The sequence below is a fragment of the Diabrotica virgifera genome, chromosome 8 (genome assembly GCF_917563875.1).
Source record: "Diabrotica virgifera virgifera chromosome 8, PGI_DIABVI_V3a".
NCBI classification, from domain to species: domain Eukaryota; kingdom Metazoa; phylum Arthropoda; class Insecta; order Coleoptera; family Chrysomelidae; genus Diabrotica; species Diabrotica virgifera.
Genome location: NC_065450.1, coordinates 167,696,114 through 167,721,134, shown reverse-complemented (window position 1 = coordinate 167,721,134; position 25,021 = coordinate 167,696,114). Strand labels below are relative to the sequence as shown.

Below are 25,021 nucleotides of genomic sequence, written 5' to 3'. Positions count from 1 at the left end.
TCCGTCTTTTTGTTTAATTTTCTGACTATTAGATTTCCGCATATCTCTTCTGCCTTCTTCATTATTACTTCTTTAAAATTTTCCCATTTTTCCTCGATATCCATTTCTATTTTCTTTCTCTCCTCCATTTTCAACTCCACTGACAGTTTCTTCTGGATATCTCCTTTTATTTTGTTCATCTGAAAATATATTTCCAAATGTATGTAGAATTGTAAATATTTTATCTTAATTTTGAAGACCCCTGTATATATTTTTTCTTAATTATCAGTACAAATAAGAAACGGGCGAACGTCGGCGACGCTTTTAGGGACAGATGTGGGGGCGTATCTAATCGAAGGGTAGTTTAGTGAGAAGATTGTGTTTATTTTCAATCGGTTGAAATCGACTTTAAGATAAACAGTAGCCGCCTTGACTAATTTTAATAGTTTTCGTCGGTACATACTTTGATCCAATCTTAATAGGTTAAAACGGAAAAAGGAGATTAGATGTATTTAAGAGAATTTGTTTTAGCGTGGGGGTTGTATAGTCAGTCGATTTTGAGATTCTGAGAAAAGACTGATTTTGAGATTCTGAGAAAAGACGTTGTGTTTGGCAATAATCGAAAGGACGAAGTTTAAGACGTACTTATATATTGACAAGCCGGTCATATATTAAGTAGATAAACGCGATTATTTCAAAGACAGTTTCTATTAAAAATGAATAACCATTTTCAATTTCGTTGCAACACGAAACTACAGCCGCATCATTATTCCAGTTCAATCAGAGAGTGCAGCAAGCGCCTCTACCGGTTTCGAAACTTATTAGTCTCTCATCAGGAGGCACATATGCTGCTCTCTCTGACCCAACTAGGACAAACCCCGGCGTGCCGTCACGGATTGCAACGAACGAAATGGCAGGGATGCCCTAGCGGCAACTGCTATCAAAAAACGTAAGTTTTCAATCTAATAGCACATAAAACAACATCAAAAAATGTCATTCTACATCCTACCAGACTGAAAACAATGGGAACCTTCTCTGGTAACACCTCCGAGGCTTCTACAATTTGCAAGCCATAACGGATGCTGAGACTAAGGAAGATGAGGGAATTTTACAATTTATAATTCACGTCTCATCTGCTCAGCGCGGTAAAGTTCCAACGAGAATGGTTCCCCTCGTACTCCAATGGGAGTAAACATAAATCAAAAATGAATAACCATTTTCAATTTCGTTGCAACACGAAACTACAGCCGCATCATTATTCCAGTTCAATCAGAGCGTGCAGCAAGCACCTCTACCGGTTTCGAAACTTATTAGTCTCTCATCAGGAGGCACATATGCTGCTCTCTCTCTCTGCCCAACTAGGACAAACCCCGGCGTGCAGTCACGGATTGCAACGAACGAAATGGCAGGGATGCCCTAGTATTTTTTACAGTTTCTTTTGTGAGAACTCGTAAAATTTTAGTCGCAATTACACAAACACTTTTACATTTCAATTTAATAGTATCTATAATTTAGTTATCTCTATTTTATTAATTAAAACTGTTAAACATCAAACGGACTTTTATTACGATTGTCTTTAACGAATCCCACATGTATAATAATGTTTCAAGCATTCGGCCACTATCCTCTCTTCTACATGTTTCATTTTTGGGTTTATGTAAGTGTGACTGTATTTCTGATTGATGAGGGGGAGTTTCTTCTACTTTATCTGTCTGTACTGTTGGTGGCTAGTTTTTTTACATTTTTCCTTCTGTTTTCGGAAACATAGGTTTGGTGGTGTATATCCTTTGATCTGGTTGTTAGTTTAGGTATTTTCTTTTGATTTTTTTTATTCGCATTTCAATGGAATTCTTATGTAATTTTCAGATATTTTAGTTTTAATAATCCTGATATGCTTTGTTTCCCTTTTCGAGTGCCTTTTCACATTCTTGATTCCACCACAGATGTTTCGGTTGTTTACGTAGGGGGAATGTTTCTTTTAATTTAACAATAATTTTTTTTAGAACTCTTTGCCAATTTTCTTCTGGTGACTCAAACAATTTTTCTGGTAATGTTGATTCTTCAGTCTTTTCACATAAAATTTTGGTATCACAAGCGTGTTGAACTGAATTGAAACAAAAGTTTATTTTTGAAGTTTATAGTCGTTTATTTTATAGATTAGTATTTACGAATGGAAAGTTTTTCATAAAATGCACTCCGATTATTGATGATTATTCTTCATTTTTCAATGAAATAAGTCTATATTATGTTTATAGACTGTTTGTAGTCTATGTTATGTTTATTTGAGATATTATTAGTGACGGGCAGAAATTTTTGAGTTGTGTCTCTGAAAATAAATCTGTCAAAATATTCCCAAGTTGTGCGAAAGGAATGTTTACAATTTATTTTGGGTTGTTTTCCACACAATTGATATCCTTTTAATGCCTTTATCATTTCTTATCTTATCATGTTCTTCAAAATATTTCATTCCAGGAATCACCCTTTTATTATCGGAACTATTTAGTAAATACACTTAACCCAAAAGTTTTGCATCACCAAAAATTATGCTCATGTTGATAGTTGATTTTCTTGTGAAGGGATTAGAGGATTTCACAATTTTTCTTATTTCAGTTTTTTTTGCTATTTACTTGCACTGTTGGGAAAATGTTTATTCAAACTTCTCTTTTATACCTACTTAGTGGAAAAGAGGAAATGTTTTTCTTATGTTAAGTTTGAGACATGCTGTAGGGAGGACAAAATACAACGGTGGGTATACATCGAAATCATATTATAGTCTCATGTTTTGTGAATATTTTGATTTTTAAATTACCCTGATATCTTTAAAAACAAAGAACAGACGGTTTTATTCTTTAACATGTGTTTTAACTGAAACAATAAGGCTTTTCATTCGCAGTCATTTGTTTCGAGCTTCTGTAATATGTCGTATATTTCGTGTATATTAATATTATACATACATTATACAACATATGACAGAAGCTTGAAACAAATGACAATCGATGAAAAGCCCTATACTGAGTTAACGATAAAAAATCATAAACTAATATCTCATGTTTTCCCTTTTTCCTCTAATAACATCTTCACTTAGGCATGCTGGATGTAAAGGTAAAAACAGATCAAGTGGGTCGAGGTGGAGGTGTAGGTCGCTGTGGATGCTACTAGTTAAGTCACGGTCGATGTCGACAGCACATAGCAAGGAGCTCATCTGCGCTGTCAGTTGAGCTAGAACCACTATCAAGTGAAGTTTAATTAAATTTGAATGACAAAAAGACTGTGCTTTTGCGATGTTGTGTCAGTCAAGTGATGATAGTGATGAAATGTCAGGTGTAAATAATCAGATCCTCCTTCATATTTTAAAAATTTACTGAATTTAATAACTAGAAATTCAAAAATAAACTGAATACAAAAAAGGGATTATAAAAAGTATCCACTCAGATAGCGCAGGTAATGACAACTTGGCTTCGAACGGACCAATCACAGGGAAGCATCCTTGTAGGCCGCGCAGTAGACATCCATGTAAAACAAACTCTTTTATTTTCAAAACCATCGATGTAAACCTCCTGGATGGCATCGCGCTAAACCTCCACCGCGACTTACCTGTTCTGTTCTCTTCCATCCACTACAATGTGTTTGTTTTACATGGATATCGGCATCGACCGCGACCTCCACCTCCACCGCGACCCACTTGTTCTGTTCTTACCCTTAGGCGGGCTATTTGATTTGGATCTAGGGAATTATTTCTGCTAGCGGATAACAGGGTGGGGGTTCATCTAGTAGGGCGCTAAGGAAACGCTTTCTTGATTTCAGTCTGCCAGGATACGATTCGTGGCCAAAAAGGGAATGGTGGTTGTAAGGTTTGTTTGGACCTTTCAGTGAACTAGTGGGCTGTTCTACGGGAGTCACCATCCGAGTAACCCGAAGCTTTCTTCTTCTTCTTGTAGTTCCTTCTCCTATCGGAGGTTGGCTATCATCACAGCTATCCGTACCTTATTGGCGGCTGCTCTGAAAAGATCTACTGAGCTACAACTATACCACTCTCTTAAGTTTCTCAGCCAGGAAATTCTTCTACCTATAGATCTTTTACCCTTTATTCTACCTTGCATTATGAGCCTTAATATCTCATATTTCGCACCTCTGGTAATGTGGCCTAAATATTCTAGGTTTCTTGTTTTGATGTTCTTCATCACCTCGCAATCCTTTTGCAGCCTTCTTAACACTTCTGCATTTGTAACTCGTTGGATCCATGGTATTTTCAAAATCCTTCTATAGCACCACATCTCAAAGGCTTCCAACTTCTTTATATTTTCTACTTTTAGTGTCCAGCTTTCCACTCCATACAACAAAGTCGAGAACACGTAGCATCTTAAGGCTCTTATCCTCAGCTCCAGAGGAAGGTCTCGATTAACAAATATCTTTTTCATTTTTATAAATGCTTGTCTTGCAATTTCAATGCGTGTCCTGATTTCTCTACCCTGGTCATTGTTTTCATTTACCCAGGTTCCCAGATATTTGTAGTTATTCACTCTTTCTACTTGTTTTCCCTCGATATCCAACCTTCCTACTGTATGTTGCTTTAGAAATAATCATGAACTTGATTTTCTTAACGTTCATTTGTAGTCCATAGTCCATACTGACTTGATGTAATCTATTTACTAATAGTTGCAGTGCATCTAGACTGTTTTCAAAAATAGCGGTGTCGTCTGCGAATCTTATGTTGTTCAAGATTTTTCCGTTTATTGATATACCCGAAGCTTTATACAGTTTAAATGAAGTAAAGAAACACAGACTTACTCACAATCATTTAATTTACTTCGACGACCGGTTTCGATCTCTACAATATACAGATCATCTTCAGGTCGGCGTTAGAAGTGATTAAATGCTACAATTAAAGAAAGCCAGAGTTATGCTGGCCACTCACTTACGGATATCGAAGAGACTATGGCATGCAGGCCAGAACTGAAGGCCGTTATTTGAGTAGTTAAGTTAATGAACTGCAGTTGAGACGCCACACACATGCAGTTTTGTGATCGAGCGTGCCAACGCCTTTACGAAAACTGCATGTATGTGGTGATTTTGGCTTCAATTAACCGCCGGTCAGTCGCTCGGCCTCTTCGATATCCGTAAGTGAGTGGCCAGCATTAGAACATTGTCTGGTTGTATCAAAATGCAAATAGAAAGCCAAAATTTTTGAAAGGTATGTAAATGTTGACATTTCAGAACAACAAACTGATACATACGTATGCACGTGAATTGGAATGGATCCTGAAGGCAGGATCCATTCCAATTCACTGTGTTTTGACCTACGAAGCATGTCCGCTTACCCAGTCCTTCACCTAGCTATCCTACTAGCATAATCTGGACGTTTAAACATGTTATTGATGAACTTACAAAGCATCCCTTGTAACGGCATGTAAGTAGGTCAAAATTATAAAAAAATTTAAATTTATAAAATTTAACTTAATTTAACAAATAGTCATAAACCGCATACATATATGTGCGTATGCGTGCTTATGAGTACCTTTTTCTCATATGTGTGCATATACTCCGTCTAATATACTTACCGTTGCACGTCATCCGCGTCATAGCCCGTGACGTCACATGATACCAACACGAAAAATTTAGGCGGTAAGTGTGTTCTTTGTTAGTCATTTTGTCGAGTACACTTAGACTGGGAGATATTATACAGAAGTTCAGCCACGATTTTCTAAGTCCTGCCTTTTGCAATACTGGAAGGGTAGACGATGTACTTACAATCTGTGGAAACATCCACAAATTTCCTGTGACATTTTCCTGTAAAAATGAGATTTTCCCAAAAAATAAAAATAGGGTTTTGCGATGAATTTCTATGTCCTGCCATATCCGTAGATGGACAGGATACTATCGATTTTATGAAGAAAATTTTTTGGGCAGGAGGGTTGCAAACGGGGTAACGGAGTATATATGTATACAAACATGTAAGGAAAATAATGAAATTTTCATGATTTTCTAGGTCCTGCCAACTAAATAAACTAAACATATTTATTTCAAAATGCTCAAAAAAAATATTGGCATGACGTCTCCTAATGTTTAAGTATACTTGTCCCTTGGAAAATTCTGCGGAAAATTTTCACGCTGATTCCGTGATTTTCTTAGTCCTGCCTTTAAAAAGTTATAATACTTAAATACAATCAATACCTTTTCGGTACTCAGCAGGAAGGTTAAATAGTTCTTGTAAGACGGCAGGAGTCCTAGATTTGTAGGAAAATTCGTGAAAAAGTCAACGATTTTCTGAGTCATGCCATTTTGCACATGTTTCAAGAATCTTAATATAAGTCTATTTACAAAGAGGCAGGATGGTTTTATGGTTATTTTGTATACAGGGTGGGGCATTAGTGTGACAAAGTCCAATTACTCGTTTGTCGTAAGATATACGAAAAAAGTTATTTAGGTAAAACATGGGCCACAGATAGGACTATGATTTAACAGTATTTTCTAATATACAGGGCTACCCGTTTTGACAGGGTGACACAAATTTATGTTTTTTTAAATGGAATACCCTGTATATTTTTATATTTTTGGATTCTACTCGATGTTCTCTTTAATAAAATATAGTGTTTTGAAATATTATACGAGGTAGTTTAAAATATAATTACGTTTTTTTGTTAATTTTGTAGGAACATTCACACCCTATACATATTGTTAGTGATTTGATATCCAAACTTCTATTAATTTATGTTTAAACGATTTTTAATATAGTCTACTATTGTCAGTTATTAATAGTATACCAAAATGTTTAATTTTAGTATACGGGGTTGGTTGAAACTCGGAATGAGTATTTTCTGAGTTTTCTTAAATAGGACATCCTGTATTTTAGTATTATAATAAAATGATATTTTATGGTACCTTTTTATTTGTTAAGCATTTTCTATACCATATTTATATACTAATTTCGGCAGTAAATTGATACAGACAGATTACTCAGGTGGTTTTTGGGGTTTCTGAGCAAGAATGTCACATTAGAACAGATCTTTACCTAGTGCTCGGGGTGACTGATATACACGCCATATTCTTAAATTTCGAGGCTTTCAGACACTAAAGTGATGCAAGTAGATTACTCGAGGAGTTTTGTGGTTGCTGAAGATGAATACGCCATCAGAATCGACCTCCAAAAACCCTCTAAATTCGAGATCAGTCACCCTGGGCACCAGGTGCTCCGAGGGTCGGTTGTAATGTCATATTCGTGTTTGTCCATCCCAAAAACCCTCGAATAATCTGTTTGCTTTAATTTATTGCCGATATCCCACGAAACTCCAGATGACGTGCCTTAGCAGCAACTCTGGGCACTAGGTGATTCGGAGGTCGGTTCTGCTTGCGTATTCGTAACTCCATAAACCTCCCAAATAACAAAATTTTGCCCTTGATACACTGATTTTGACAGGTTTATGCACTTTTGGATGCATGTTATGCACTAAAATGCAATTTCCACCCATTTTTATATTGTACACCTTTTCCTGATGTTATCCTGAACACAATGCAAAAAGTTGCAAGTAGATAGGTGCTGTATTTAAAAATCGATTTATTCTGGTGTTGTTAGTGTTAGGACATTTTGCTATTAAATATAGGAAACAATATCAGGACAATATCTACAATCCTATAATATCAGGAAAACCAGTTGAGTGCGGCAACTTAGCGCCTGTTACATGCGTGTGTATATTGTGGGAAGTAAGAAAGCCGGATAAAATTGCTTTGCAACAAAAATATATTGATAACAAAAAACAACGTTTCATGAAAATGAAACACGGCTAAACAACTCTTAAAGTCCGCCTACCAATGAAACGAGTGTGATTCATGCTCATAAAACATTTTTATTTTCGGAGAGTCGCATAAATGGCCGGACGTCTATTTGTTTAGCAGTGTTTTATTTCCATGAAACGTCATTTACGTTTCATGTTTCTTTGACGTGCGGCCTGCCTAAGGGAGCTAAAGCTCTTTACAGATGGCGCGTTGTAATTAGTTTTTTATATCTCCAGAACGCTTCCATTTCGAAAGACAAAAACTGGTCCGCCTTTTTTTCTTCCAGAGATAAATCGATTCCATCAATTGCGAATCTCTAGTACCAGTCATAGGAATCTTTTTTGTCTTTCCCTTTTAGGTATTTTTGACACTAGATTATTAAATTGTGAGGTATTCTAGTACTAAAAGGTACTCCTGCTTTAAGTCAGTAGGATGCACGGTTTTCTGGAAAAACCCATTTTAAAATTTTTCGTTTGTTGAATTTGAAAAAATTTTTAAAAAAATTAAAAAAAAAAACGTTATATTTGCCGACTCAAAGCAAGAGTAACTTTTAGTACTAGAATACCTCACAATTTAATACTCTACTCTCAAAAATGTCTAAAAATTTAAAGACCAAAAATTATGAGATAAAATATCCCTTGATCTACCCAAGACGGATGCCTATGACCAGTACTAGAAATTCACAATTGATAAAATCGATTCATCTCTGGAAGAGAAATAAACGTAGCAGTTTTCGTTTTCCTAAATAGAATTTTTCTTAATTCTTTTAAACCCAAAAAACCAAAAAACGAAAAATTTTTCAAATCGATTTTTCTAGAAAACTTCGTATTCTTCTGAGTTAAAGCAAAAATACCTTTTAGTACAAAACTATCCCAGAATTTAATAATACAGTGTCAGAAATGCTTAAAAGCGAGAAAAGAAAAGTATTCGATAAAATATCCGTTTCCGTACCCAAAACGGACCCCTAGGACCGGTACTAAAAATTGACAATTGACATTTGACAATTGACCTCTGGAAGATCAATAAGTGTACCAGTTTTCGTTTTTCCAAATAAAAGCATTCTGGAGCTATTTTAAAGAAAGTAATTACAAGACTTCGATATGCTTCTTCTAGACGAAGCATATCGAAGTAGAGGTCGTCCGCCAACCAGATGGTCTGATGACATCAAACGGATCGACAGAAACTTGATGCAGACAGCCAGGACAGAAATGCATGGAGAAGACTGAGGGAGACCTATATCCAGCAGTGGATAGATCCGGGTTGAATTATGACGATGATGAATTACAAGACGCCATCTTTAAAGAGCTCTAGCTTTCCACGGAAGCATTTTTGAACTAGGTGAATTGAGTTAAATTTTCTTAAAATTATCTGAGGAATCTCCGGTTTTCGTTTGTTATGAGAGTTTCTGGACACCTTGTATAATATAATGCGTAGGTAAATTCCCTACTATAACCACTAAATTGTAAAAATTGTTTATTTACTTTTATTGCGTTTACTTAGATAAAAATATGATCTAATCACTTAAAATAAAGATGTTACAGTTTGCTATTAGATTTGAAAAGTGTGTAAAAATTCCGAGACATTATTCAGGAAAATAATATTTAATAGGATACGATTGTTTTAATGATATACAAATGAATTTTTTGTATTATTCATCTTTGCGGTTATCCTGTCAAGTTTTAAACGGTTTTAGATTAGTGTTTTTTAAGCATACTCGACATGGCATGACTCAGAAAATTGTGGTGATATGAATATGTTTGTATAACACCCTGAAATAATTTTACAGACACACAATTTAATTTTTTTTTATACGAAATAACTATACAACCATCCTGCCTCTTTGAAAATAGATTTATATTAACCTTCTTGAGATATGTGCAAAATGGCATGACTTAGCAAATCGTGTAATTTTCCACGAATTTTCGTACACGTTTTTTAACTATATATAGTAAAAAAGGTGTAACTAAACATCCTGCCATTTTGAATAATGTCTACTGAAATTATTTATTTTATAACAAAATTTATTTTATGACTTAGAAAATCACGGAACCAGAGCGAAATTTTATACAGAATTTTCCAAGAAACAAGTGAACTTAAACATTAGGTGACGTCATGCCAACATTTTTTTGGTCATTTTGAAATAAATATGATTAATTTATTAAGTTGGCAGGACTTAAAAAATTATGAAAATTTCATTATTTTCATTACACGTTTGTATATCTGTATACTCCCTTAGTCCTTTTGCAACCGTCCTGCCCAAAAAATTTTCTTCATAAAATAGATAGTATCCTGTTATTCTATGGATATGGCAGGACTTATAAAATTCATCGCAACTCCCAATTTTTTTTTTTCATGGAAAATCTAATTTTCACAGGAAAATGTCACAGGAAACCAGTGGATTTTTCCACAAGTTGTAAGTACCTTCTCTAACCTTCCTTTATTGCAAAGTGCAGGACTTAGAAAATCGTGGTTGAACTTCTGTTAATATCTCCCGGTTTAACTGGAATTACAGCCACTAGACATATTTTATTATATACGCGTAGAAATAATATTGGAATATTTCTATTAATGTACATTTAAAGACACATACCCTAACTTGTTTCATTTAATTTGTATAAGTGGAATATAAAGCGTTTTTATGAAGCACACTTGTTCGAATTACACTATAACTGCGAACGAACAAAGGTGACATTTTGGCATAAATTGGTAACATTTATTTGACAGTTGCGGTGATACTTCATATTTGTTTTTATTCTTTACTATAGGTATTTGTTTTATTATGTTTACTGTTTTTATTATTTACTTTTAACGTAGGTTTATAACTTAATTCTTGTTTTCTATTTCTAGAGGTTTTATTTATTTACATTCAATATTAATTCGTTTTGTTGTATAATCCACGTTTGCAATAATTATGCGATCTATTTGATTTGAAATGGATTCAGGATTTTTTTATACTTTGGCAACTATGTCAACTTAGATCTCTGACGTAGATAATATGACGTGCAACGGTAAGTATATTAGACGAACTGTACGTATGTATTAGTTTGTTGTTCTGAAATGTCAACATTTACATACATTTCAAAATTTTGGCTTTCTATTTGCATTTTGATACAACCAGACAATGTTCTAACTCTGGCTTTATTTAATTTGTAGCATTTAATCACTTGTAACGCCGACCTGAAGATGATCTGTATATTATAGAGATCGAAACCGGTCGTCGAAGTAAATTAAATGATTCTGGATAAGTCTGTGTTTCTTTACTTCATTTAAAATGAACTCACATATGCAACCCATTCAACATTTTTATACAGTTTGTTCAGAGGGGCTGGTCTCATACAGTCGGTAATGAGGCTGCAAGTTTCGTTCAGACTGACATTTACTTGGCGTGCGCAGATATCTTCCATGCCGAGCATGCGTATTCCGTCTTTTGGGTTTTTTTCACAGTGGAACCTGTATGTCAATGTGCGGTCTAGTGTGACTCCGAGGTATATCGTCCTTTTGAGGTACTCTAGCAAGGTGTTATTACAGGTGATGTTGAGTTTCCTTTTGGCCAGTCGGAACTGAAGGTAGAAAGCCCAGACTTGAGTTTTGATTAGATTTGGTCTTAGCGAATTTTCTTCATAATAATTGGACTTCAAATTCAGGGCAGCTTCCAAATTCTGTTCGACCTCTTCAAAGCTTGAACCTTGGGCTGTGACGCCCAAGTCTTCTGCATATAAGAAGTTTCTAGTAAAAGTTGGCGTTGATTGATCTTTGGTGTACAGATTGAAAATTTACTTGCTAGTACGCTACCCTGAGCCAAGCTGTTTGTTTGTGTTCGCCAGCGACTTTTGTCCCCTCAAGACTCACTTAGAATCATCTTTTTTGCAGTAGTGATTCCATTATTTTGATGAGTTGGTAGTACTTACGAATGGCATAGACTTTCTGCAGCAGGTTTCTGTATTTGACCATATCGTACGTGGCGCTTAGAGAGCAGGCATGTTATCTTTTTTCTTCAAATCTGTTCTCGGTGTGTTACGTCAGAGCTAGAACTTTGGCTGTTGCAGACCCTCCCAGGTCTGAAACCAGCTTGCTGTAGTATGATTTTCGAGTCGACCGCTTGCTCCATGCGGTGCAGGATAAGTCTTTCATACAGCTTATATAGGAGCCAGAGAAGTGATATAAGGACGGTAACCCTTCGGCGTTTCTGGGGTTTTCCCATGTTTAGTATAGCTAAATGTTGACTTTTGTTTTCTCCACAGTTCTCCCACAGATCGTCTTCCTATTGGGGAACCGTCTCTCGCCGTCCTTACTATTCTGTTTATTGTCATTCGACTTATGTGGTTGTTCCATTCTACTCTTCTGTTTTTCACCCAGTTAATTATGTTGTCCACCTTGCATCTCTGCCGTATATCTGCACTTCTAGCTCCATCCCATAGGGTCTTACCGTCTATTTTTCGAAGTATTTCATCTCTTCTGTTCATAGCATTCTTTTTTTTTATTTATATACGGTTACAACCATTTACAGAAAAAAAAACAATAGATTAAAATATAAATTACATACAATATAGAGAACAAAAAATACATATTATCAACATAAATAAAATATGTTACCAATACAAATTACACAAATAATCATACCTAAGGACACTAAATAGTGTGGTCGGAGGACATAAGCAGACAAGTCACTTTTGAGTTTATTATTATTATTATTTTTACAGCACAATAAGTCTTAGTTAATGTTTACTAAAACCTGACTCAGGAACTTGCTATAAGTTTGAAAAAGGTCAATGTTAAGGTGCTGGTTTGCTAGTCTGGCAGTTCTAGTGAAGAAGTTGTTAAGACCATAGTTAGTACGGTGGATTGGGTAATGGAAACTAACTGTAGCCCTGGTTGTTCTTAGTGGGACATAGATATTAATTTTTTGAAGAAGCTCTGGAGTTCCAGTTTTTCCATGTTTGTAAAAAGTGATGAGATCCCTTCTCTTATTGTGATATTAAGACTATATTAATACTAAGACCAAATCTAAAAGCAGTGACCGGTGCCATACCCAGGATATTAAGAATATCTGCATCATTGTAGTTGTCCAAGATATTGAGTCTATAGGCAATTTGCTTTAAACATTTATGTTCAACTAACTGAAGAGCATTAGTATGCACTCCATAAAAAGGAGACCATACACAGGAGGCATACTCAAGATGGGGACGGCCCAAGGCACAGTAGAGGGTTTTTAAAGCTGTAATATTTGTGAAGTCCTGGGTGCATCTTCTAATAAAACCAAGCATCTGGAAAGCCTTATTAACAACATGATGAGAAAGCCGTAAGTTTGTATCAAGGGTTACTCCCAAGTCTTTAAAAAGGGAAGTTCTTTCGAGAGTATAGTGACTAATATTGTAGTAAAAAACAATAGCATTTCTGGAACGGGAAAAAGTCATAGTTTTACATTTAGTTGGATTAAGTTCCATGCCATTTCTTTTACACCACTCTAGCAAGTTATTTAAATCGTACTGCAGTTTTTCACAACCCTCTGGGGATTTAATCACACAGCATAATTTTAGATCATCAGCAAAGAGCAAAAGTAAACTGATTGCGAAGCATTCATTTATGTCGTTTATGAAAATATTAAACAAGAGTGGCCCAAGGTGAGAGCCTTGAGGCACTCCTGATGGAACTTGGATAATTTTAGAAAGAAAAGTGCCAATTTTAACAATCAGTCTACGATCAGATAAGTAGCTTTGGAACCATGACAATAAAGGCTCATCAATCCCAATCAGTTTTAACTTATGCAACAAAATATTGTGTGGCACCCTGTCGAATGCCTTGGAGAAGTCAGTGTATATCGTATCCACTTGATACCCCTTCTCCAACGTGTCCAGCAAGAAGTCCACCTGACTAAGAAGATTTAATTCTGTAGATTTTCTTGGTTTAAACCCAAACTGTTGTTGGACTAGTAGAGGTTCAAATAGAGGGGTTAGAATGTCACATACCAGACTTTCAAATACCTTGGGGATTGCACTAGTCGGGGAAGATTCCAGTTTGGAGGGAGAGCTTGAAAATGTGGTACAGAGGTCTTGAAAGAATAAAGGAGCATTTTTTTAAGAATAAGGTAGGTAGCCCATCTGGTCCAGGCCCTTTGTTAACAACCAAAGAAGAGAGTTTACTAAATATATCTGATATTTTAATATCAAAGTGTGGAATATGGTTATTGGATGTGGATATTTCATGAGTGGGAATATTAATATTATCATGTGAGTACACTGTCGAAAAATAATCAGCAAACATATTCGATATTTCCTTCCCAGAACAATTTTTTCAACAATTTCCTCCCTTTTTGCCCTTTCTGTATCAGCTCGTGTTTCTATCGCGTATGTCATTATTGGTCTGATGACTGTTTTGCAAATTCTGCCTTTCGTTTCTTTTCCGATATTTTTATTTCTCCATACTGTGTCATTCAGGCAGCCTGTAGGCCTGTTTGCTTTATTTACCTGATCTTTCACTTCTTTTTCGAGCTTTCCGTAGCTAGATAGTGTGATGCTTAGATATTACGCCTTATTAGATTTGTTGTTATAACCATGCATTTAGTCTTTTTTGGGGACATTAACATGTTAAATTTTCTAACGGTTATATTAAATTGGTGCAGCATACGTTGTAAAAATCATCTTCACTTTAAGAGATTAATATTGCGTCGTCTGCATAGCAGATTATTTTAAGTTGTTTTTCTCCCATTTGGTATGCTTTTTTTAAAGGATATTATCCCATTTTTTATAAAAATAGTGAAATCAGTTAATTCATTCACAAGAAAATCAACTCTCAAAATGAGCATAATTTTTGGTGGTGCAAAGCATTTGTGATTAAGTGTATAATAAAGTTATTTAATATTAATAATTCAATAAATAAATTTTTTGGTTGGAATTTTATCGCGCTTGACAGACGAGAAGTGAGCTGCAACTTTTAGATCTCCCTATCAGCCTTCTTTGCTCCAACAATTCGTTGGTTTGTAAATTTTAGAAACCACGAAGGTGTTATCAGAAAATTGGTCCCAATAAAGTTTTGTATTTAATATCATTTTTAATTTTATTAAAAGCAAAACTTTCCCTTGTTATTTAATATTGTTGATAAAATTGCAATGTAGCGGGAAATATGTTTATAAATATAACTTATATAATTTATTAATAAAATAACATTTGCGATAAGCTAGAATTATGTAGTAATGATAACAGTGTTTGTTTTGTACACTGTAACCTTTTAAATATTTATTTTTGATTTTAATTTAAGCCTTGACAAATAATAATACCGTTTTATGTATTTTAAATTAAAATGTTTATTACCATAAATAAAAGGTGGAAATTAAAAATGGTAGTCATAAATATGCAATGGGTAGTTATATTAGAACATATTTAACTGTGACAAAAAATGTAAGGGTGTTAGTTGATTTTGTGCAGATTAGGACCTGAAAGGGTATAGATAAGTTATCTCCGCATAATAGATAAGTTCTCTATATAGATAATATAATCTCTAAATACTTTTTTTTTCGGAAGCTGTCTGTTTTCGTTCGACAGCCGATTTGCTTATTGTGTTTTCTCCTCCTCTATTTTGTCTCCTTCGTAAGGCTACGGCCAGACAAGCGACAATTTACGGTGCCGTAAGAGCAGTAAAATGAAGCGGGAAAATGGGTCCCAAGGTGAGTGTAGTGGATGGCCAGACTGAGCTGTAAAATATCGCGCAGCAACATCGAACGGGCCAATCTTCGCCGTGTTTCGCAAACGAATGCCCCTTGGGTCCAAATTTGTAGCTCATCTGGCCACAACAACAACCAAAACACAAATTGTCTACAAATAAGTTCCTATCAACTTTTTTCGTATAAGCAACCGTTACAAACCGTTTACAGTGGCGCCGTAAACCTCAGAAATGCGTTGGCGGGCTCCACTTTTTTTTTCGTCACCTGTTCATTTTATTGGTAACAAACAAAAGAACACAATGTCATCTACAAATTATGACCGATGCATATTTTATTTTCTTTGCACCCTAAAGCCACAGTGGCGCCCAAAATCAATTTTTTCATATTTTCTTTATTAATTCTCCTTTTTTTTTGGTGGTTCTGGGGAAAAATGGGAGTGCATTATACAAAGTAAATAACACTAGTACATGGATAATCGCTGAAAGTTTTTTTACGCTACCATAAGCGATTCAGATGATATGAAAAGAGGTTTTTTAAAATGTAACACGGTGTAATTAAAAAATGGGCAATTGCCCTTAAATGAAAACTATATCAAAAAATCAGCCACTTATTTGTGATTAATTGCCGTAGGGTTTCCTCTTGAATCCCATTACAGTTAGGGAAAAATATTTTTTTTAAAACATCTTTTTTTAAAACTTGTCAACTTTGGGGCGCCACCCCCGCTAAACGGTGGGTGATAGACATACATAATATGCTGTCGTGGAATAAATAGTAGGAAATTAAAAAAAATCTTTGAAAGATGTAGGAAAAAAATAGATCCCTTCTTCATATTCCTGTTAAAGAAATATTTTGCAAAACATACAGGCAGGGCTACGTTTCGAAAAAACCACAAATTACCCCCTTTAAAGGGATGAAAATGGGGGTCCCGGAGCGAACTTTTTTAAGAAAAAGTTTGTCTCATAATAAGCACCCCTTCATATACCAGAAAAAAAAAATAAAACCGGACTTGCGTCCTGTTTGCGAGGTTCAACATTTCCTACACTATTTACTGATTTTACATTTTTTACACATATACTTATAACTCTCTCTTTTTTTTCAGATAATGGCTTTTTTGTTTATAACTTGTGTAGCTTTGGGTATTAGTCAATGTCTTACTGCACCTCCAGATTTCAATAATACGTTATCTGCAAAGTCAAGTCCCCGTACAGGCACTATTGAGAAATGTGCGAATGTTACAGCACTTAGGGCCAATCAAAAAGAAATTTTAGACACATGCAAAGATGTGTTTAAACTCAATCAGACACAAATCAGAGAGTCTAGCGATGAGACTGTAATTTTGTGTACTTTGTATAATCATACTCTCATTAGTTACTGTCGATCAAATAACACCATAAATTATCCAACGGTAGACGAGATAAAATTAAAAAAGTACACTCTGGATTCCGTTTGTAAAAGTGTCGTAAATTCATCTCAAAGTATATTTCCTAAATTTCAAACACTTTCTTGCTTGATGATATGCCCAAATTTGTTCAAAGAAGAGGAGCTGAAGCCAGCATGCCTATTTGCTCACTATTATTATCTTCAAACTAGCAATGTTACTGAAAAGCCAGTTGTTCCAGTACCCGATCCTCAGAACCCTCCTGGGAATAACAAGGCAGCACCACATGAAGCACAGCCCGCACAACCGCTATCCAATGATCCTCAGGAACCAGGTAAAAATTCTGTTATTCGAAATATTTTTTTGTTTTATTATCCCTTTCATATACAGGGTGTCCCAAAAGTAGTGGAACGGTCGAATATTTCGCGAACTAAACATCGGATCGAAAAACTGAAAAATACGTGTTCAATAATTTTCAAAAATCTATCCAATGACACCAAACACCAACCCCCACTACACCCCCTGGAGGTGGAGTGGAGGGTAACTTTAAAATCTCAAATGGAAACCCCTAGTTTTTCTTTCAGATTTGGATTCGTTACGTAAAAGTAAGCAACTTTTATTCAAGACATTTTTTCGAACTGTGGATAGATGGCGCTATAATTGAGAAAAACGATTTATCCTGATACCATAGGTAAATTATAGAAACGGTCTAATATCTCGAGAAATACACTTCCAAATGAGAAACCAAAAAAGGTTTTTATACTTTTCGAAAACCTATCGAATAACACTAAACATGACCCTCCAACCCACCCACTGGAGGTGGGGTGGGGGGGTAACTTTAAAATCTTAAATAACAACCCCCACTTTTTATTACAGATTCGGATTCGTCATGAAAAATTAAGCAACATTTATTCGAAACATTTTTTAGAATTGTTGATAGATGGCGCTTTAATTGGAAAAATACCATTTATTAGCGCCATCTATCAGCAATTTTAAAAAATGTTTCGAATAAATGTTGCTTAATTTTTCATGACAAATTCGAATCTGCCATAAAAAGTGGGGGTTGCTGTTTAAGATTTTAAATTTACCCCCCACCCCGTCTCCAGCGGGTGGGTTGGAAAGTTATTTTTGGTGTTTATCGATAGGTTTTAGAAAAATATTAAAAACCTGTCTTTTGGTTTCTCATTTGGAAGTGTATTTCTCGAGATATTAGACCGTTTCTATAATTTACCTATGGTATCAGGATAAATCGTATTTCCCAATTATAGCGACATCTATCCACAGTTCGAAAAAATGTCTTGAATAAAAGTTGCTTACTTTTACGTAACAAATCCAAATCTGTAAGAAAAACTAGGGGTTTCCATTTGAGATTTTAAAGTTACCCTCCACCCCACCTCCAGGAGGTGTAGTGGGGGTTGGTGTTTGGTGTCATTGGATAGATTTTTGAAAATGATTGAACACGTATTTTTCAGTATTTCGATCCGATGTTTAGTTCACGAAATATTCGACCGTTCCACTACTTTTGGGACACCCTATATATAACCCGTCAGATATATTGGCTGCCCATTATATCTGACGGAAGAAAAATTGTCACTCGGACTACAGACCGATATATCTGCTACCATGTTTATCCAGTCTCTACAGACCAGTGTATGATTAATCAGTCAAAGTTTAAAAATGAAGCTCTCAGGTAAACGACTGGCAGATATATCGCGACATGCTAATCTGCCACACAGATCATAATGTTCCGTCCTTGCACAAGGCAGGCTAAAAGCTGCCATCTGTGTGGCACTGTAAGGGTTTGCTCACTACGGAGACCATCGCATCGTATCCTAGCCTAGAGCTTAGTATCCTACTCTTCATTTTGGTGAACGCTCGCATTTAAAATAATGCATCTGACGATCGATAATATGGTCGAGCAGTACGAGGGATACCAGGGAGCGAGGGTCGGCGCCTCGTTGTGAGCACAACTTAAGGCTCATTTCGCACCATAGTACGTTCTTTAAAGGTAAAATATTGCAAAACGTCTAAATTTTAAAGAACCGCTTGGATTGACATGAAATTTGGCATACACATAGCTAACAAGCCATAGAAAAAAAGTGATATTGTGTCGATGAGTGCTTTTGCCCTAGGGGTGAATATATATGTTCGAAATAAATCCGGAAATGTATGAAATGACTAATTCTAAGCAACAGTTGTTCTATAAAGTTTTTTCACCAAGTTAATACTTTTTCAGTTATTTGCTAGTGAATATGTTAATTTTTCTACAAAATAACCACGTTTTCAGACGGTTTTTCGCAAATAACTCAAAAAGTAAGTATTTGGTTGAAAAAAAATTCTAATCAAAAATATAGCACGTAAAAAAGTGAAAAACAGGGTGTATATATTAGGTCACTATACCTAGTAGAAGCAGAGTTATAGCTAATGAAAAATAGGTTCATATTCGTCAAATTTCAAATCGAATATTTTAACGTGCCATAACCAAAAAACGAAGCACTTTTTTGGGGAAAACTCATTTTAACTTTTTTAAAGTGTTTAAAAATACTTATTTTTGTTTTTAAAAAAAAAAATTTTAGCGTCAAGTTACGCTCAAAATAAAGTTGGTCCCTTTTTTTCTTAAGAAATCGGGAAAATCACCCCCTAATTAGCATTCCAAATGAACTTAATTGTTACCACTTCACAAGTTTTTTACTCGCGTATGTATTGATCATAATATGATCTGTAAGTTTCATCGGTTCAAAGTCCTTATTTTTGAAAGAGCTGTAGTTAAAAGGGCTTGAACAAGTCACTTATCACGAGCGTATGCAAATGTAGAAACACCGAATCTTAACCAATTTTTGTCTTACAGAAAAACAAAAAAATACAAAATATTCAGAAAAGTAAGGCCGACTTTTTTTATTGTTTAAGATTTTTGGTATCTCTAACAATTTTTAAGTTATTTTGAAAAAAGGCATTTTTTCAAAATTAAAATATTTACAAATTTTACTTTAAAACCAAATTTTTTCAAAAATAAGCAATTTGAATCGGTGAGACTTAGATCATATAAACACAACATAAGTAAAGTAACTTGTGAAGCGGTAACGATTAATTTCATTTGCTAATTGGGGGTGATCTTCCTGATTTCTCTTTTGCCAAAACAAAAGGGACAAACTTTATTTTGAGCGTAACTTGCTTACATTTGATGCTAGAAATTTTTTTTATAAAAACAGAAATAAAGCTTATTTTAAACACTGTAAAAAGGTTGTAATGTGTTTTCCCCAAGAATGCTTCATTATTTGGATATTTCATATTAAATTATTCTATTTGGAATTTTTCGAATATGAACCTATTTTTCATTGGCTATAACTCTGCTTTTGCTAGGTATAGAGACCTAATATATACACCGTTTTTTCGCTTTTTTATAGGCTATAGTTTTGTTAAGAATATTTTTTTCGACAAAATGTTTACGTTTTGAATTATTTGCGAAAAACCGTCTAAAAACGTGGTTATTTTGTCGAAAAATGAACATATTCACTTGCAAATAACTCGAAACGTATTGATTTGGTGAAAAAACTCTATAGAACAAAAGTTACTTAAAATTAGTCAGTTTATTCATTTCGGGACTTATCTTGGACACATATATTTTTAAACCCCCCGAGATGGGGTGAAAGTCACCCCTAGGTCAAAAGCACACATCGGCACCATATCACTTTTTTTTTTGACATGTTAGCTATGTGTATGCCTAAATTCATGTTAATCCAAGCGGTTCTTTAAAATTTACAGCAAAAACTGTGCAATAATGGGCTACCAAGCGAGTCGAGTCCAGTCACGTCCAAAACATAATTATTTATACAGGGTGTCCAAAAAAATTAATTTTGGATTAAATTAAGAAGAATGAAAAAAGAAGAATGTATGTAATTCATTTAATTCACAATACAAATTAGTGCTGTGAGAAAACAGAAAGAAATGTTTATTCGACAAATAAATATTGTTTTCGCTAAATTCAATGTTAAAGCTGCCACCCGTTTTCTAACAGCAGTAAAATTTATTTTGAATTAAATAAATTCCTTACATTCTTATTTTTGTGTCAATTAATTTAATAAAAAAATATTTTTTGAAGTTACTGTTTATATTACTGAATAGAGAATTGAATAACCTTTCAAATGAGCTAGCACACGACCCCTACGCTCATTTAAAAAAAAATCATCGATTACGTCATCACGTCCAGATTAATGACGTCACTAGTGTGATATATATGTCAAAAAGTCATAATTTAAACATAAAAATAGACCTGTCTCAGAATTTCTCTCCAAATTCACCCATTCTCGGGATAATGAATTTATTCCAACTCAAACGTCCTCACTACAGGGTGATTGATTAGTGGGGTAAAGCTCAATAGATCAGCTATAGTAATAGATGGCAATAAAAGTAAATAACAAAAGTTGTAGCCAACTTTGAGCTTCACATTACAAAATTAGTTAGAATGTTACAGGTTGTTCGATAACACAGTGGCAGACCAAACTTATGTTTTTTTTTTAATGGAACACCCTATATTTTATTTTATATTCGAAATCCTGTTAACTTCTCCATCACAAAAATATAAAGATTTGTTATGTTATACAGGGTATTTACAAAGTTATAACCAATTTTGTATGAAAATCGTAACAAGTTCAACTCCCTGTATAAATAAAAATAAGCAAAACAACAATGGTTCATTAATCCCATATTTTTTTATTTATTGTCAAAATATTCAAGAATTATTCACATTGCTAATTTTCTTTATATCAAATACAGGGTGAGTCAAAACGCAAGTACATTATTTTCTCAGTAATGTTAAATAGAACACCCTGTATTTTATGTCAGTATTGAAAAGTAACATTACCGTACTTTAATTTTTATATAACATTTCCTACTATGTCCTTTATTAGTTTTCGAGATATTTTCATTTTTCAGATCAAATTATTTTAGGTGTCTAAATTTATCTAAATTTTAAGTAAGCCATGACTGAATTGACAATTGACGATTACTGATTATCAATCCGATAATCAATGTAACAATGTAGCAAATAATGAAATAAAAATAATTTATTAGTAATACATATTACAAAAAAAAAACAACCACAACATGCGACATTTTTGAAACAATAAAAAACCACTTTTTTATGTAAATGTAACAATGTAACAAATAAAGAACGAAAAATAATTTATCAGTAATACATTTTGCAAAAAAAAAACATGTTGAAAAAATTAGAAGCTGCTTTTAATAAAATATTTTTAATATTTAATCACATAAGGTGTTCAAAACTACCTAAATATGCTTCTCATTTCTTCTTAAAATACATTAGCCGTCAACTTCTTTGCAGAATATCTCGTTTAGTTTGAATGTAATCGACATTTAGTATTGCTTATTTTAAAGGTCTTTTCAAGCACTACAAAAGTTATTAGTATATTATAAACCTAAAAGCGACAGTTTCTCTGTTATTTTAAGATGAATACACCGATTTGAGCATGCAGCAAAAAAGCAAACTCTTCTTACCTACCATATCCCTCTTTGTATTTTAACTAGAAGATTTATGAAGGAATGAATCTCTTTGTTTTTTTATAACCTACTGATATATTTTACATAGTTTTTTTGTTAGATGCATAGTTTTTAAGGTATTCGCAAAAATCCGTCCGAAAAGGTGTCATTTTTCAATGAAAAAGGCCAATTTTCAACCATGAATAACTCAAAAAGTATTGAGTTTTCAAAAAATAATTATAGAACAGTTTTTACTTAAAATTAGGTTCTCTAGCCTCTTCCGTGGCTATTTTAACCAAAATATTTTTTACCCCCGAGAAGGGGTGGGAACCACCCCCAAGATAAAAGCGCACATCGGCATAGGGTAGACTTTGTTTCTTGAGATATTCCCTACTTACTGTGAAAATATCAAGTAAATCGATGTAGTAGGATGGAATTCGGCTCCAAATACCCTCATTGAGTGCCCTAAATACCATTGTTTAAAAAATAATAGTTGGTCAACGCAATGAATAAATTTGTATGATTCTAATTGAGACAGTCACCAGATGTCACCACCATTTCTGTCATGGTCGCAACGTCACGCGCAACTACGATAAATCCAAAATGAATAGACACCAAGTTGGATACGACCCTATTCATAACACACCAACTTGCATACATATTTAAAAAAAATAAATATTTATGAAAAAATATATTTAGAAATTAAATTAATGATATCATGCTATTATATGTGTATGTTACAGTTCAAGTTGATTCTCAGTTAGAGTTGACTCCAACTAGTTGTAGTCAACTCCAACTGAAACGAGCAGTAAAAGTTGATTTTAAAAATTTAAATCAACTTTTACTAGTTGGAGTTGACTCTTCCTGGATCGATTCAGTAAATGTTGATTATATGAGAATCTCAAGTGCATTTTTGATGAGTGTGCATTTCTTTGTTTTGACCGTTTCAACTACTTATTAGTATAGTCTGTAACGTCGCCCCCGTTAGGTAAATTATTCTGATTCGATTTTTTGCACAAACTTACTCAAAGAAATACATCCGTATAACAATCCTTATATAACAAATACACAGGGTGTCACGCGGTACCGCGGTCGAAAAATTGTTTAACCAATTTCAGTAAAGTCAGTCAGTAAAGTGACTCTTTATCGAACGAGTCTGATATTACGAGCAGAGGAACAGACGCGTTCGGTAAAGAGTATTGAGGTGGTGCATACAAAATTGTATCGTCAATCATAAAAAACATTAACAGTTACTTACAACTTTGACGAATTTTTTTTAATTTTAGACGAAATAAAAAATTCGTATGACAGTAATGACAGATGACTTTTGCATGATGGCCGGTTTTGATGTTTAATCGATAGTTATCAATGTTGTACCTAATTACTAAATCTGTAAAGTTTTGATCTATTTTGTATAAATATAATTTCGAAACAATACAGAATTTTACTTTTTGACATAAATTTTATTAATAATAAGATAAATTTTGTACAATATTTTTAATAAATAGTAAATAAATTTTAATTTCACTATAATAAATAATCGATTGCTGCCATTGACCACTTACATTCAATCTCGGTTAATTTGATTAATTATCGCGGCAGGTAAAGTAACATTCTTCTTTCAATACAACAAAGTGTTACTTTACTGCCTAAAATGAGGGTCAATGAGTACAATAATGAATGATTTTAGAGAAGGCGACCTAGTTTGGCGATAAACAATGATTTTAAACAAATTCGCAAAAATACATAATTTTTTCAGTTCGTACAAATTTTTTTTAGATCCGTTGGGCCTTTTTTTCTCTAAAATTGACTGTTGTCGAGTTATTAGCGACTTAAAATTTGAAAAACGCCAAAATAACCATTTTAAAGTTTTAATAACTCGGTTAAAGATAATTATTGTGAAAGTCGAGCGAGCGGCCGTGGAGTAACGGCATAATCAATGGCCTCATACGCCAGTGCACGTGGGTTCGAGCCCTGCTAAAGACAAACCATTTTCATTTTCAATAATGACACGAGCCGTCTCACCGTGCCTCGGAGAGCACGTTAAGCAGTCGGTCCCCCTGGGCTAGTGTACATCGACACTAGTTACTTGAAACAGGGTTAAATATGTAATTGGCTCCGGAACTGTCCGAAAGGCAAAAATGCCATACGATAATATATATTATGAAAGTCAGAAACTAAAAAAAATTAAAGATTAATGCTACCTCTATAAAATCCTGAAGAAATTTTTGTCATTATTTCATTAATAAGATATTATTTTTAATTATCAACAATGAACGCTAACCGTGTATTGAGGCGGCCGTCAATGTGAGTGCGAGTGAGATTCACCATTGGACGGCTGGAATGGTACATCTCTTTAGCACTCACCATTGACGGCCGCCTAATACGCACTTAGCGCTCATTGTTAATAATTAAAGATAAAGCTTAGTAATAAAATAGTGACAAAAATTTCTGCTGGATCTTGTAGAGCGGGCTATAAACTTTGATTTGGTCACTTTCTGACTTTCATAATAATGGATTTTAACCGAGTTATTAAGCCTTGAAAATGGCTATTTTCGCATTTTTCAAATTTTAAATCGCGTATAACTCGACAACAATCAATTTTAGAGAATAATCACAAAATACATTTTTTTGCTCAGAATAACCCAAATGATCTAAAAAAAATTGTTCGAAGTGAAAAAATTATTTTTGTAAATTTGTCTAAAAAAATTGTTTAAACAATTTATCGATCAAGGTACTGC

General features: G+C 34.2%; 1 protein-coding gene across 4 annotated transcripts in view; it reads left to right on the top strand.

Annotated features, from left to right (window-relative positions):
• The window catches only part of LOC114331251 (trans-Golgi network integral membrane protein 2), an 86,264-nt gene that overhangs the window by 5,565 nt on the left and 55,678 nt on the right, over positions 1–25,021 (top strand). For 2 of the 4 annotated variants that reach the window (XM_028280750.2, XM_028280749.2), the window contains exon 2: positions 16,506–17,118. In XM_028280750.2, coding sequence (XP_028136551.2) covers positions 16,509–17,118 — 610 coding nt within the window. In that variant the 5' untranslated portion in view covers positions 16,506–16,508. Of the gene's footprint in view, positions 1–15,095; positions 15,187–15,292; positions 15,410–16,505; positions 17,119–25,021 lie in introns of those variants that run through there. The other 2 variants (XM_028280751.2, XM_028280748.2) reach the window with 2 other exon arrangements.